The following is a 16,178-nucleotide window of genomic DNA, read 5'->3' on the forward strand; positions in this document are numbered from 1 at the left end:
TCTTGCTCTTCAGGAAGGAAATTCATATTCACGTTATACACAAGGCTGGTTCAGAAAATGAAACTTTTTGTATTATTAGTGAATTCTGTTTGAACAATTTGACATAACTGTTTATTGCTTTTCTGCAGCCGTCAGTCAATCACCTTCAGCATCCTCACTAGGTAAGATAGCTACCCACAGCTATGACACACAGCTGGGTTACAGCCTGCGTAATTGCATTTGAACCTTGAAGAACACCCTACCGCGCTAACTTTGATGGCACTGCTTATGCAGCATCAAAAAACTGCACACAGTCAATAACTTTACTGCCCAAGTAAGGTTACTCCCCTGTTGTTCAGGATACCTGCGCTAACAACCTCCAACATGTATCCTTTCAGAAAAGTTGTGACTGGCTATAAATAGTATTGTGGAGTCCTATCACATGCTGTAACTAACAGAACACAATAGTTTTGAAAAACCTATGCATGAAACGCTCATCAGTGGATATTCTTCTTTTCATTGCAAATTAGCTTATTTTCTTTGACCATTGGAGAATTTAAAATCCATTCAAAACCCATTTCCAAGACAGCCTCATTTCCTCTAACGGAAAAATAAAGATCTGCAGATGTACAAAGGTCTCCATATGAAGGTAACGTTAGGGAGATGGTATTTCTATGGAGACAAAACAGTAGCAGTAGCAAGAAAGACAACAAAATCCAGCTAGCTAGAAATCAATATTTTAGTCTTTACAAAGGAAAAGTAAAAAGGAAAAAAAAAAGAGTTTGAGCATTCTGTTTCAGATAATTAAAATAAATGCCAAATAAGAGTAAATTTTAATAAAGTAAGCTTTATAAATTAGAATCACAGACACACTCAGGAATAGAAAATACAAGCCTTTAATAATCTCTCAACTGAGGCATATATATGCCTAGTTATGACACACAGCCAAATCAACGGTATTTAGAGAGGCTGCAAAGAGAGGCAACAAGCAGAGAAAAACAAGACAGAGGACCACTACATGTTTTGCATGTTTAGCTAGATTACCTTACATGTGGTCCCTTTCTCCAAACAGAACCCGCACTTGCATGGGTTGTACTCGCTGCCTGACAGCTGCAGTGCAAGGAGTAATTGCTTATTATCTGCGACACTGGGGCAACATTTAGTTAGGCTTTCACGACTGAGTTCCTCATCCTTTACAGGAAAACAGCTAATGTATGTATATACATACATACAAAAAAATAAAATAAAATCCCTACATGGAATTAACGCACCAAACCAAAAATCAAAATGTTAAAACTGATAGTAAAAATATTTCTTACCTTTCTGAAAAACTGAGAGAAAACACGATCTAGACTGCACACTATCTCTTAGTGTATGATAAACTTCTATTGTTTTGAAAAAAATTACATCTGATTTAAATAAAACATGAAATATTTCTTCATGTGCTGAACTACCTTCTATTTTATTTATATCCAAATTTGCCCTCTCTCTATCTCTTTCTGAACTGTTACCAGAAAACCTGTTACCCATTTTTTGTCATTGCCCCAAAATACCCCTCAAACGCTCATCAGTTGCTAAGTGATACAGTAACTTCCAATTTTACATACTAAAGCGAAGCATCCCAGATGTCACCACCTTTATAGTATTTCCCAGCACGTTTGTGGCACACGAGCGCATTGCCCGTCCTTTGAGCAGATGTGAGTCTGCTCTCCCTGTGCGGTGACCAGACCAGGAGTCACCCAGATGTGCCACCTTGATGGGCGCCGGAGCTCAAATCCTCTGCGGAGTGGAAGGGTGAGAGCTGAGCACCATCCAGAGCACTAGAAGGGAGCCGGCATTACTGTCTTCACAATGTTATGTAGAGAAAACAGGGAAAGGCTTTTCTTCGCAGCAATATCAACATAAGTCCTAACGTACAGCCTGGAAAACATAATTGTATTTCTATCTTGTAGTCAGCCAAAAAACGTACTGATATCGTCTGTCAAGTTTATTGACGATTATTATCCATAATTTTTTTCTGGTTTTCTTACACCGCTGTATTTCCACTGGGCATGTTTTGTTTCTCAAAACCTGTGGTTTTGACAGCATTAGTCAGCACATCAAAGTAAAATAATGAATCTTACTGCTATGTTTTTTCCATCTCTAAAAGTGTCCATTACAAAGCCCTCAGAATGCCCCTAGAAAAATTGCTTTTTGTTGACTTGTGGTATTTTAAGCAACTGACAAGAAAAGCAGATTCGAATATGCCACAGAGGAAATTAAGATAGAGTGAAATCTATATATGCATGTATGCATGTATATGAGTTTGCATATTTTATAATCTTCCCCACAATTTAAGGACTCAGCATTTCTATGTAAATGGTTTACAGCAACAAACAAAAGGAGAACATCTAGATTTGCAGTTCAGCATATTGAGACATAAAAAGTCTGAGATACCGAAGACCAGGCATAATTCAGAATAAATATACATCAGGAAGGCAACAGAACTAGGCCTGATGTGGATTTCAGTAGAGTTGCTGTCAATCAAACCAGTATTTAATTCAACAGATTTTGTCAGCTTGCTTAAGTTACAAGGCCAGCTGGAGATCCCTTCCTCATTAATCACTGCATCCCCAGGTTTCTGGATTACTCAAATTAGCTGCCTGTACTCTTGGTGCACTCCCCCACAGAGCATTGTTCTGCTGCCTGGGTCTATGCCCCAGTTAATTTGTAATCAGGCATTTAGAGATGTCTATGGAAACTAAATAAATTCTGGAACTAAGGCAGATCAAGCTAACAGACATCCCAATTTCTATCCCAGAATCCGTTGCTAATGTTTTATTTTTGGTGATAGGAAGCATGGGGAACACCGCAAGACTTGAAGCGGTGACAGTGCGCAGGGTCATGGCCGCACACAAATGGCTTTGGGTTTAAGGTGCGTTAATTTCTAATGGAGAGGATGGAGGAAAGAATCGATCCATTGATCTGGAGCAGGGTTGATCCACATACTATCTTTCAGGACTGGACCATGCAACACCTACTGAAGCAAGCCAGAGCTAAGACACGAGATATCCGAGAGGTGTTTCAAAATCAGGATTAAAACACCTCACTTCAACAGGAAAGTCTGCCTGTACAGAGCCCTGCTGCTGGTCTGATCCTGAACTTCTAAGTCTTGGAAACAGTCATGGTTAGTATGAATTCAGAAAGGACAGGATTTCTGAAATAAAACCAGAGAAGCAGTAGGTACATTGACGTACCTATTTTATACCACCTACACCTAGAAAGTTAATTCAGCTCCAGGAAAGGATATTTAAGCTTTGCTGCAGCCTGGCTAACTACCATGGAGCAATGAGGATTATTAACGTGGGCAGGCTGCGTTGGGAGACACAGGAGGGGAGGGAGCTGAAGGGACCCTTGCTGCTTCGATTCCTCCTGTCCTTCAGGAGATCCCACAGACTCTTTCTTTGCTTCTTAAACAGTGAGAAAACAGGGCAACTCACCTTCAAAATCCAGCACCACAATTCAAAACACCTACTGTAAATCCTCCTGTACAGAGACACCAGCAAAACTAGTACAGGTCCTTAAAGTACATTTTGCTCAAAATCTGTGAGAGCAGAGAAGGATAATCTGGCAGGCGGCAGGAGCAGCGCACAGCGGAAGATCCTCTCTGAAGTGCTGCAAATGGTCAAGACCAGGCTGTACTTGTTCTCCTCAAGTGAAGCCAGAGGATATGTGCAGTGAGGGCAACTGATGTATTTTAAGCAAGGAAATTTGTTTCCTGGTTTTATTAGGATAAAATACTATAAGGGCAGCTATAGCTCAACCTATAAATGCAATGAACTCCTACGACATTTTATAGCCAGCCTGTGCTATAAAGAGCGTATAGAATAAAAAATAACTTGCAGACAATGCGTTGTTTCTTGAACAAGACAAAAAGCAATTAGACAACATCACAAGCATGCAATTAATGCAAATAAGAAACAGAAGATTGCTGCTTTGTGCCAGGCAGCGCCAGCAGACTTCAATTTAATGTGCTTCACGTATGTCACAGACAGAGAGGAATGTCCAACCTCATTCTCTCCACCACCAGTGACCCTTTCCAACTAGAAAGCACCCCTTAAGATGAAAGTTATTTATTTTCCAAAGCAGAAAGCAGTGGCTGACAACTCAGCTGTCAGATAATAATTACTCTCATATCCTCATCAGAGTGTCCAGTATTGAACTACGATATACTCAACAAATCCACCTTAATGATCACACCAAATTGGCAACGGGGAAACCGTGTGCTTTGCTGGGATGTTGAGTGTCCCTGCCCCCAAGGCTGGTTCAGTAACCGTACCACCTCGAAGCACAAAGGAGGTTGCTACAGAGATGTTTTGCTTGCAGCATGCTTGTTAAAACAGAGCACTAGCGCTGCGATAAGCTCTTTCTTGTGAACCTGAAAAATCATAATAAATTATACTGAAAAACTAATGTAATTGCAATAATTGTTCTAAAGCCAAAACTACTTAATGCCTTAAATTTTTCATTAATTCTGCAAAAAAGCCTCACTGGTCTAATCTGAACTCCTTTCCTTATGAAATCTGACTGTCACCAAAAGCTGAATTTATTAACAAAAGGCAATTCAATCCTTATTTTCCATTTCTTGTTCTTCTTCACTGGCTACAACAAATGACTGTTTTGCACAGCATCTTGGAAATGGAAGAAATAGAGAAAGGTCATGGTATATGGATAATTAAAAAGATTCAACAGGAGTCATCTTGGATGACGTGTTATGAAGATGGTAAGTCATGGCTGACATAGCTATAGAATTGATAATGCACAGAAGTCTTGTAATACCCATAGGCCAAATCTACAGAAATACACTACATAAATAATGAAAACATATATGAAAACTTCTCCCTTTCTTCTTCTGAGATTTAGCACTAGGCATTTCTTTTCCTTACTTTTATATTAAATCAAACCATAGTTAAAATAACATAGTTATAGATCTTGGAACAATTCGCCTGTCTTAGCCCAAACCCACCATCAAGATTCAAAACAGCAGCAGAGAAGAAACCAATATTGATTTGAATTCTACTCTGTCATATTGATTTGTGGAATGGATGGCATCTATTTAATTTCTCAGTTCACAACTATATGTTGTGTTCTATTAAACGTTGTGGTTCGGCAGCACAGAGGTACTGATCTTTCAGAGCCAAATCGCACACAAGGTCAGACTGAATTGCTTGCCGGAATAGGGGAGATCAAGGCTTCCATGGAGGCAAATGATCGTCCTCAACAAAGAGAAGCTTCCAGGGTGCACAACGCAATACACAAGTAAGGACCACATAGCTGGGGACGAAACTGAGGGATGCACAAGAGAAAGAGAAGCAAACTAAGTGAGCAAGCTCCTGACATCAGAGAGTTACCTTGAGATGCAGAGAAGATTGGACATTTTGTTTTAATCAAGAAAGTCACTAAAATGTCCTGCAGTGAGGTCTGTACCCTAGATTCAGATTCACTCTTTCATTTTAAGCCAGCTCAGACAGCAAATCTACGTTTTATGCTTCACTAGTTACTGTGTTCCCATTTGTGTTCAAATGAAAAAAAAGCTCTTGATGCTGAATGTCCTTTCAGTGAGTCTATCGAGGAAAAGTCCTCCCCTGAACACTCAGAAACCAATCAGAGTTAAATGAAAAATAATAACAAAATCTCAGTGCTCTTCCCTCACGCCCATAAAGTAAAAGTTTTGTGCTATCTTTTGCCCTCACTTGGTCTTATAAAAACATGGAGTAACAACACTTATTTCTCTTTACTATTTCTGGTGAAATTACCTTGTAATATCAATGAGCAAGTTCCAAAAACCTACCAAGAAATGCTTCACTGTCAATTTTTATTTTAGAACTGAGGAAGGAAAAAAAGCAGACAAAACTTCAGATTCAACTCCAGAAGTGAGCTGCTCCCTCTTCCTCGAGTTTGAACCACGAGTAGCAGTGTTTGTTATATCTAGCCTGAAAAACACACCGGATCCACAAAACTATTCATCCCTATCTTAAGCAAACGCCCAGGAGAAGTCCCCAATACTGAATGTTTTTAAAACTTAGGTTCTGGTAGCATTTCTCGGTCAGGATGGCAAACTACAATAGCACAACCACATGGTTTATGTATTACAAAAAATAATAATAATATAGTTAACTACCTGGGCAACTCTTGGTATAACAAAACTGTAGCCTCCAGGTGCTACTGAAATGTAAATAGCTGCAGTAGCCTTGTAGATTGGTATTGAATGGGATCTTGAATGAGAGCAGAGAGAATGAGAGAGCTCAGTTTAGATTCAACGCAGCTCAGACAGCAATCTTGCAAAGCATCTACTAACTTATGCCTTACTGTATTATTAATCTTATAGCTGAATAAATCGCACATAAAGCTTTAAGAAAATTATAGGTGGTGCTAGAACTACTCAAACTGAAATGTTCGCATAGTATTAAATATCACCCATGCTCCTAGTTACTGGTTATTAGCTTTGGTTTTTTTTCCATGTAAGCAATTACCAGTTCTTGCGCTTGTCTAGGACTACTTTCTGGTAAGGCTCTGGGGACTAAATGCTGCGGTACCTTCAGTCGCCTATCTGCCCAAGCACTGTATTTGGAAAGCTTTAGCCTGCTTTGTGAAAGAATACCTATTTTTGCACTCTGTCAACCTTGCATATATTTAGATAACAGTCCTTACTTAAAAACAAAACAAACGCCCAAGAACTGATATCAGCCAGATACCATCCCCAGATGGTACCATCTCAACTATTTTAAAACATACTCACTTTTCTCATAGCATTGTAACCAAATACTTAAAATATATGCATATATTACTATATATTGCTTAAAGAAAAATATTTTGTTGCCAACATACAGCTTAAAAATGTGTCCAGTTAGCAATCATATTGTGGGAGAGCTCTATTATATATTTGTACATCAGACTCATTATCATATTAAAAATACAAACATACTATAGCCTGTCACATAGATGTTGTGGTTAGGAAGAATACTCCTTTTTGAGAGTTATTATCTATGCCTCATACTGTCTCCATTCCAGTAAAATCATGTTGTCTCAAAATAGAAAACAAGTTTTATTTTGGGATGTCTGTGTATTTTACTCAAGTATATAAATTCATTCACCCCTATAGCAAGAGACGTGGTACTGGACCAGGCACATTTTAGAATTCTTTCCTTAACACAGGCTCACATTGATTGTAGATTGTACCTATTTTAAGGTAAAACTGAGTGTTTTCTGTGGGATCTGAAAACAGAAAGTCCTCAATTTAAAGGCAGTTCTGCCAGGCATTGGAACAGCAGCAGGCAACCTCTGCCAAGTACTGTTATTTCAGTGAATCAGCCAGTACAGACATAGAGGTGTCAGAACTCTGATGCCCTTTTGTATCATGTATCTTTCCAAAAGAGTAAACTGAGGAATTAAGGTTATTCTTTTTTTTAAGTAAAATGAAATTAGGGAACCATTCCAAAGAAAGTCAGATAGTTTGGGGCACTTTGTGGCACAGAAGTTCCTCATATCCTACACTTGGGCTGACCACTAAGATATCTAAGTTAACCTTTCTTTTGAAAACCTTCATGTCAAAGTGTTTGCTGGGATACGGTAATATAATCTGGCACGAAATGGGAGAAATAAAAGCAAAAATAAAAGGGGAATTTTAAATAACTTCTATTTCTGTTGCTTATTTTAATAGGACTAAACAGAAACCATAAAATGTTGTCATCTTTCTTGACAAAACTATGACGTAGCATGACCAAATAGCTTAACTACCTGTATTTAAACATCCGTTTTTTGACATATTGAATATATCAGAACAATATACAGATGAAGACAACATAATTATCCTGGATTTTAAAATTACTGCTGAAATAAATTACTTCATAAACTATGCTCGGCACCTACATGTATTTGCAGTTTACCAAATGATATAAGACAAGAATTTACTGTTGTCTTAATTCTTCTAATTAAGAATTAAATGCGTTTCAAACACTACAGAAGGGAAACTGTGCGTGGTCTCCCTCAACATACAGTCCTTGCAGCTGTCCTTGACACTGAAATCATGCTACAAATGTGAAGATGTTAGATCTCCTTAGTTCATGGACTTAAGAAAGCCAAGATGACGTCTATTTGACTTGTTAGTTAAAATAACTGCGCTTGTATTTTGCCATTATTGTTAATATTTCTCAAAGCAATTTTGCTAAACAGACACTGTGCTAAAAAAGCTAGGCTGATACTCAACAGAAAGTTCTTCTGGTTTTGGCATGGTTTTTAAACAACAGTCATGATTCAAAGATATTTCTTAGGGCAGAAAATAAATTAAAAAAAAGGACAGACTTTCCCTCTTTTCTGGAGTAGTGGGCTTATTGCCTTTGTTTAAGATTGATGCTGTGCAAAAGAGAATAGCAAATAATCTCTGTCTTTGGATTTCCAAAAAGGAAAAAGAATTTGTGAAGCCTTTTTTCAAATACTTTCTATTTTCTTTGGTGTTAAGCTCAGAAAATCTTGACCTGTTTCCCTATGGAAATAGATTTTTCTTCATAGTGCGCACACTTGAGCACAGAATTCTTCATGAGTAGAGCTACAGAAAGGGGCTTTCTCTTCAGCCCATTTGGAATACTCTCCCTAGGATCCATCAATAAATTATAGGAACTTTGAAGAAAACTCCATAATTAAAGATGTAACTGTCTTTAGAAGGCTGATTTTAACACTCCTAACATCCTAATTTTATATATTATTGCATATGTTTTAAAAAAGGAGAATGTTATACCCAAGATTCATTATAATCTCGTAAGTATGACTTAATATGTGACTTATGAATTAAACCAAATTTCTAAACGTCCAGGCAGTGGCATATGCGGGCTGAAGAAACTTCACCAGCGTCCTAATTGCTGTAGGTATCCTGGCCCTGCTCATAACTCAGATACGGCTGCTTTTTAAAATCTAGCCTCAAGCTTCATGCTGTGAAAATGTCATATAAACAACTGAACAGCCTTCCAAAGGAGAAGACCAGCATGATCTTATGCTTGGAGGAGTTCCAACCGAAATTTGCAAGACATCCCTTTTACTCGGGGTTGACACTGGTATAATTTGCAAATACGTAAAGCATTTTGTGTTTGCAAATACAAATAACAGTTTATGCAAAAGCATGGGTCCCATTGGCAATGCTTTCCAAAAACATAAAATAAAATAACGAAATTAAAAAGAACTATGTAACACATATTTCTAAATACGTGTTTACATACTTTTCAGTTAGTGAGTGTAATACTTCAGCTGTAGAATCATAGAATCATAGAATTGTTGAGGTTGGAAGGGACCTTTAAGATCATCGAGTCCAACCTTTAGCCTACCCTGACAAGAGCCACTTCTAAACCATGTCCCTCAGTGCCCCATCTACCCTTTTTTTAAACACCTCCAGGGATGGTGAATCCACCACCTCCCTGGGCAGCCTGTTCCAATGTTTAATAACCCTTTCAGTGAAAAAATGTTTCCTAATATCCAATCTAAACCTCCCCTGACATAACTTGAACCCGTTCCCTCTCGTCCTATCACTTGTCACCAGGGAGAAGAGGTCAGCCCCCATCTCTCTACAACCTCCTTTCAGGTAGTTGTAGAGGGTGATAAGGTCTCCCCTCAGCCTCCTCTTCTCCAGGCTAAACAACCCCAGCTCCCTCAGTCGTTCCTCATAAGGTTTGTCCTCCAGGCCCCTCACCAGCTTTGTAGCCCTTCTCTGGACACGCTCCAACACCTCAATGTCCCTCTTGTAGCGAGGGGCCCAAAACTGAACGCTGTAATTCTACAATGAAATCATACGGAACATAAAATATTTTAATTACCAAAAAGCCCCCAATTTGCAGAATTTGGGCAAACAGGGACCCCACTTCATTTCAGAAAAAAACACTCATGTTCATCATGTTTCTTCTCTAGTATTCTTCCATAGTTCAAAAATTGTTATTGCCATTTCCTATATGTTCAGCTGTATTTTTCACCATGAATAATTCAACTTGTGGAATATGCAAGGAATGCATTTATTTTTACTACTCAAATCCATCTTGTACAGAAAATTACAACCGAAAAATGAAGGATGTTTATTGTTTTGAGTAAAATACTCCCAATTTTTCTTCAGTTTGACATGATATATTTATAGGATGAATCGGAATACTCTTTTTTCCAAATTATTCTACTATGACACCCAATGAACTCAAGCAGAAAGAGAAAGTTAAACCAAATATAAATATCTGGAAATGTATTTTACCCAGAATGAGAGGACTGTTAGCCCTTCCCTTTGCAAGGTAACAGGGGATCTTCAGTGACCACAAGCAGCCAAGAGTTCTGCCTTACATTTCAGCTGAAAGATACCTTGGCAACACAGATTAAACTGAATTACTATACCCAAGTGCATGTTTATGAAGTGCTCAAAGAGGAGGCAGGCATCTGTTTTACATCTAAACTCAGGCAATTTAGTTATGTATTTTTCCATATGAGTAAAACTGATCCAATTACAGTAGTAACCACCTAAGATAATTCTCTTCAGTATATATCTTTTAGTGGCATATAATGTGACTTGGCAATATTCTTGCAGGTGAAAACACTTAATACTGCAGACCCCTAAAAATACAGTTCCATTTTGCAATGAATAAGCATAGGATTTCTCATCATGATAATGATGAGATTCTGTTTAAAAGTAACAATCACAATTAAAACACTTTATCAGACTTCAATAATGGGGCTTTGACAACTATGAAACATATCACAAAACTACTTACAGTGACTTCTGCAATCAGCCTCAGAAGTACTGGAGGAAACATTTATAACCGTTTGTGAAGCAGATGACATTTTGAGAAAATCAAATTTAAAAAAATGAAAACATACCAACTGACAGAAACAACTAACCAATGGTAAACGTTACCATTTTGAACAGAATGTTTCTTATGAAATACAGCATGTGTGTAAATCCTTAATTCTGCTTTTCTTAGAGCCAGCTCTGGAAAAAACTGCAGATTGCTTTACAAAAATATTATCCCTGTCATAAAATAACTAAACAACAATATAATTTCACACTTACAGAAGATCTTCCTGCCAAGGATGAAGATGACGATAATATTAAAGCTTCTTACAGGCGTTACCTAACTAAGCCTAATCACATCCCTAGAAGGGTAGTTAGTTGTTATGGTGCTCTCCGAATACATGGTCAAATGAGAACAAACAGGTTTACACCCCAAGAGCTCACTGTGACCTAGTGAGTCACTAGGAATACCATCCTGGAGTCCTGACTCCCTTATTTTTGCTCCCACAGCTGCATCATTAAACTATTACATTGCGTGGAATTCACCCAAGTGCAGAAACATAAGAAATATGAACCGGCTCAGCTGTTCTGAAAGTTACAGCAAGGCTTTCATTAATAAAAACTAATAATATAGATGGTCACTAGGGAGGGAATTAATCTAGTCCTGACCTCCTTTCCCATTTCATGTCCCTTGTACTGTGGAAGTGGGACATAGCTCTCCATTGACAATTCCAAACAAGCTCTGGAGGGACGGTCTCTCATACAATTACGAATATACAGTTTTTAATACTACGATTCATTCAATTTCTTGACGTCTTTGTTATAGTCCTTTTTTTTTCTAGCACACTTCAAAACTTTGTACAAAGCAGGCACGTACCCTCAACTCCACGCTACAGATGGGGACAGTGAGCCAACGAAGCAAAATGACTTAACAATCACCCCCAGCCATTGCCAGTGCTGGGAATAAACCAAAGGCTCGGGAAGCTTAAGGTAGAAGACATAAAAATGTAAACATACAAGAGCGGCTTTATGCATCCACGTGGGTAAAAAAAAATAAATTAATAAAGGCCAAATAAATAAGAATTTAAATGAGTAAAAAAAAGGGTCGTGTTGGTGCCTATAAATTCAGCACAAGACCATTCCTGTTGTATTTGATGCATACGCTCTTAGCATGGGAGGTGGACATGAGAGGTGAAATGAGAAGAAAGGGGTTTTCTATCTGCTACAAATGCAAATCCCCAAAGTCTCAAAGGGTTTTGAACATAACGGACTATTAGACTCATTCCAGCTGCTCCATGTGCTTCACCTGAACACTTTATACCACTTCTTCTTACTTTTACAAGTTATACTTCCTCTGTGTGTCTTTCGTTCTTTCTTTCATTCAAATTTCATTCAATTTGAAACATTAGAGTGGCATCAGCTATTAAATTTTCTTTACTTTTTCTTTTTGATTGATTTTGTTATGTTTTATACTTCTTGCAGTTCCCTTATCTCTTTATATCCAGTTCTTTTTCTTTTTTAAATATACAGATACTCAAGTTGCTATTTTTAAAGGTGTTTACAGACATTAGGAACATAAATCATACTGGCAGTTGTCAAGCACTAGACATTTAAGCCTTTTCAGTTTGGCTGACAATCTTATCCTTCAACTTCCAAATGCCCTGATAAGTCACCACATTGATCTCTCTTTTAAGCATGAATGCACTATGCCTTCTCAACCTCCGCATGCACACAGTGAATAGCAGGTAATCACCTGAGCCTTTTGTGAAGTAAGGTGGTATGCCTTAAGGGAAATACTGTCTTCTTTTGTGTTTAAACCAAAGAAATTAGAGCACTTTCTGAAGTTTCCCTTTCACTAAAGTACACCCAAACAAAGGAAAAAGAAAACACACACACACACAAAATACACAGAAGCCACTATCAGCCTTTACCACAAAAATATGGAGTTAGACTCATGCAATACAGGAGAAGGTACACTAAGCGAGCAAATACCTGTATTTATTTGCACTCATAACTCAATCACAGCTAGCAGAAGGAACTACTGTCTGCAGAAAGACCAGATCTCAGGGCAACAGGGATGAGTCAAGATGCCTGTATAGAAAGGCCCTGAAAATTCCTGCCAGATTTGGGTTACTGTCTTGGACATCCTCCCAGGAGTCCTTCTGGTGGAAATGATCCCTGAGAGACTTTCTTAGGGATGTTGAGTCTTAAAGGTTCACTAGCTTTTGACTGTATTCCCTCTAATGCTCAACACTGAATATTATATTTTTTTGGTCTACCCTGTCACAGATCCTAAGTCCAAAGACTTTTTCTAAGGTCAGGGCAGGGATGAATAGATCCGGCTGCATACAGAGGAAAAGAAAACTATGCAGAAAGAACCCCCTGGTTTTCACCAAAAATGTGTTCCTCCACAGATAAATCTGAGGAGAGGCTGATATGGAAACAACTGACAATAAATCAGAATTGATCTCTCATTCAAGTAATATAAACAAGACAAGCATGACTTTCTGAGCTTTTAAAAGTACTTCTGAGCTGTAACATATTTTTGCTGCAATAATAAGAAGTCAGACTGCCTATATAATTGAATACCAGCAGTTCCATGGTATTTTACTCTAAGAAATGTCATCTCTTCCAAGTTCTTCTGGAGACTTCTCTAGCATATTGCTGACTTCTTACTCTCTATATATTAGGCTAAAAAGATCATTTTCAGAACTTCATTTTAGCTCAGAATAGCATTCCACAGTCAGTAGCTTTTTATCCATTTAGAATTATGCTCCTTTTCATTTTGGAACCTGTATAGTGTTCTGCATTTAAATCCAAAGAGTTAAGCCTTCCTATGTTAACCACCTAATGCCAAAGTAGCAAATTAGGGATCAAAAGTAATCAGTAGTATATCAGTTTAGCCATTTTAGTCATTTTTCCATTTAGTCATTTTACCCATTTCTTTGCCTTGTGGTCCCTTTTGAGTGATATTTCAGGTATGTCTACTTCACACACCCGGATTATATCTCAATTTGTTCAGCGTGCTACACATACTGAAGTGCGAGCTTTTATATATGTGTTACCATATTTGAAATGCACAGTAGAAAAAAAAGTAATAATGTATACTCACACATCATAATTTCCCTTTAAGGCCTCAAACCTGTTCTGAGAGGTAATCATACCAATTTTACGGAAAGGTTAAATTGAAGTATAAAGTGATTGTGTGACTTTGAGTAAGTCACTTGGGAAACGTGTAACAAAATGAAACCAAACTGCAATGCCCCATGGCATCCAAGATATCTGTTAGGGGTAGCGCAGTACTGACAGAACACTCATGCCTTTCTGCAGTGGCAGCTGGAAACACAGTAGGATACTCCACAGCATCTCGCATGGCACCGGATACTTCTGGTTTTCATACTTGTGCATGAAGTGAGGTACATACTTCTGTTGATGAACTGGAATTGCTTCCTAGACTTCCTAAGCCAACTCTGTTTTATTAAACAGGCAACACTGTTTCCAAAATTAAGATAATTTTTTATCAATTCAGCTCGCGTTTGGAACTTAAGACTTCCTCATTTGCAGTAGAAATCTTCTAGAAGTGAAAGTGAACTGAGAAATAGCCTTTTCTGGTCATTACAATACAGGAGGGTGCCTAGCCAATCTGAAATCTTCAGAGACATTTTTTGGCAACAGAAGTTTTTCAATTATATCTCCTGGAGCTTTATGCATTTCAAATACTTCTCTTCCTTCTGTTGAATTTCTAATAGGTGTTGCAAGCCTTTGGCTGCATGTCCAGAATCCTTGTGCCAAATAACTGAAAGAATCTCAGGTCTAGCTGTTTAAGATGATAATGTAAACACAAGTTCTTTGCTTGTTTTTCCATTTAGACTCATGTAATTCAGGTGAATCAAAACAAAACAGAGAAACCAATCGTGAAATGAAAATAGAAAATGTCATAAATTTTAATCCTGCTCGGAATCCTTTGTTCAGCTGTGATTAATGTAGAAACCATTGACCATACAGTGGTAACGTCCATATTTCAACCAGTTGACCAGTTTGGGGACATTTTGTAGCTTGGGTTCCAATCAGAACTCACTGTTCAATTGAGAGTTTCAGGTATTTTTGGAGCATCCCCTCCACATGAACATGTTCAAGGCCGGCTTTTCAGCCTGTGACAATTTATGTTAGTAACCCCATGGAAGCACTTTTAACTGCCTTCTAATCCCCATCAATCTTTTTTTCCACCAGCTACTATTGATAGGTCATCCTTTACATGATATAGCATCAAATATTTTGGAAATTATCTTCCCTAGAGTTTTTTTATTTATCTCAAATTCTTGCAGCAGCGATACTTTGAAACATCCTTCTGTGTTTAGGCAATTTGTATTCTCAGCTTCCTTAGTAAGATAAGTGCCAGTAACACCAATTATATCTTAATTAACAACAAAATACCTGAGCAGAATTGTGCAGTATTCACTATTATGTTCACAGTATTGTTATGGCATTGCATCATTACTGCACATGTGGAAACAACTTGCAGGGCTCCTGCCTACCTATATAAAACTAGCTTTCAAGATTTAAGCATTTAAGATATTAGAAAATATTTCTCCTATAGTAAATTTCTTCTGCAGTGTAGCACTAATTCATTCTTAAAGAATACCACTTTCTCCTGTGAAGTAGAATGTATATTATTTAGAGGAAAACCAAAGACAGAAAGAAGCAGCATATCTTTACCCTCCGCACATCTTTGCCAAATGTTTCGCTGTAGCTAGTGCCCAGTATTTCGAATTGAACATAGGGGTTGGCGCCATCTTCTCTGAACTCCATAACACCAGTAAGCCCAGTTATGTGGCCCTGAGGAAATAAGTTTCAGAAATTTTAGAATAGAACAAATCTGCCTTTATAAACACTCCTTTTCATTAAAGGTATGTCAAATCTGCTTTCAAAGTGTTTACGGTGAACTTAAATGTGGCAATTACATGCTCTTCAATAGCTCAAACATAGCGCCAGACAAGAGAGGCATGAAGAAAAGATAAAATTTTATGTATTATTAAAACCTCTCTGTAAAAGCATCACCGGGTTTGATTTTGGGTTTGTAGCAAAGAAGCTTGAGATGACACTAAAGCTTGAAATAATTTCACAACAAAGGATGGTGTCATTAGGACCGGTTGGAGCCTAAAATAACACTTGATCAAATTGCATCATTTTACTAGAGGAAAATGATTTCATCAATATATATGGGCAAACAGGGTTTTTTTTTCCCCAAATACTTGCTAAAGTTGGTATACGGTAAAAAATGATATTGTTTTCCACTAGTATTTGTGATCAAATAACTTACAAGAAGTTACCATGCATCTGCAAAGCCACAGTACTGTCCATATTTAAGCAATTCAACATGCTACAGTAATGCGTAACTGTTAGTGACAAC

The 16,178-nt window shown here is 37.8% G+C and overlaps 1 protein-coding gene across 12 annotated transcripts in view; it reads right to left on the reverse strand.

Annotated features, from left to right (window-relative positions):
• GRID1 (glutamate ionotropic receptor delta type subunit 1) overlaps positions 1–16,178 on the reverse strand; it is a 587,031-nt gene that overhangs the window by 109,237 nt on the left and 461,616 nt on the right. For all 12 annotated transcript variants that reach the window (XM_074590686.1, XM_074590680.1, XM_074590687.1 and 9 more), the window contains one exon: positions 15,485–15,604. In XM_074590686.1, coding sequence (XP_074446787.1) covers positions 15,485–15,604 — 120 coding nt within the window. The remainder of the gene's footprint in view (positions 1–15,484; positions 15,605–16,178) is intronic.

Source organism: Larus michahellis, chromosome 6 (assembly GCF_964199755.1).
Source record: "Larus michahellis chromosome 6, bLarMic1.1, whole genome shotgun sequence".
Taxonomy (NCBI): Eukaryota; Metazoa; Chordata; class Aves; order Charadriiformes; family Laridae; genus Larus; species Larus michahellis.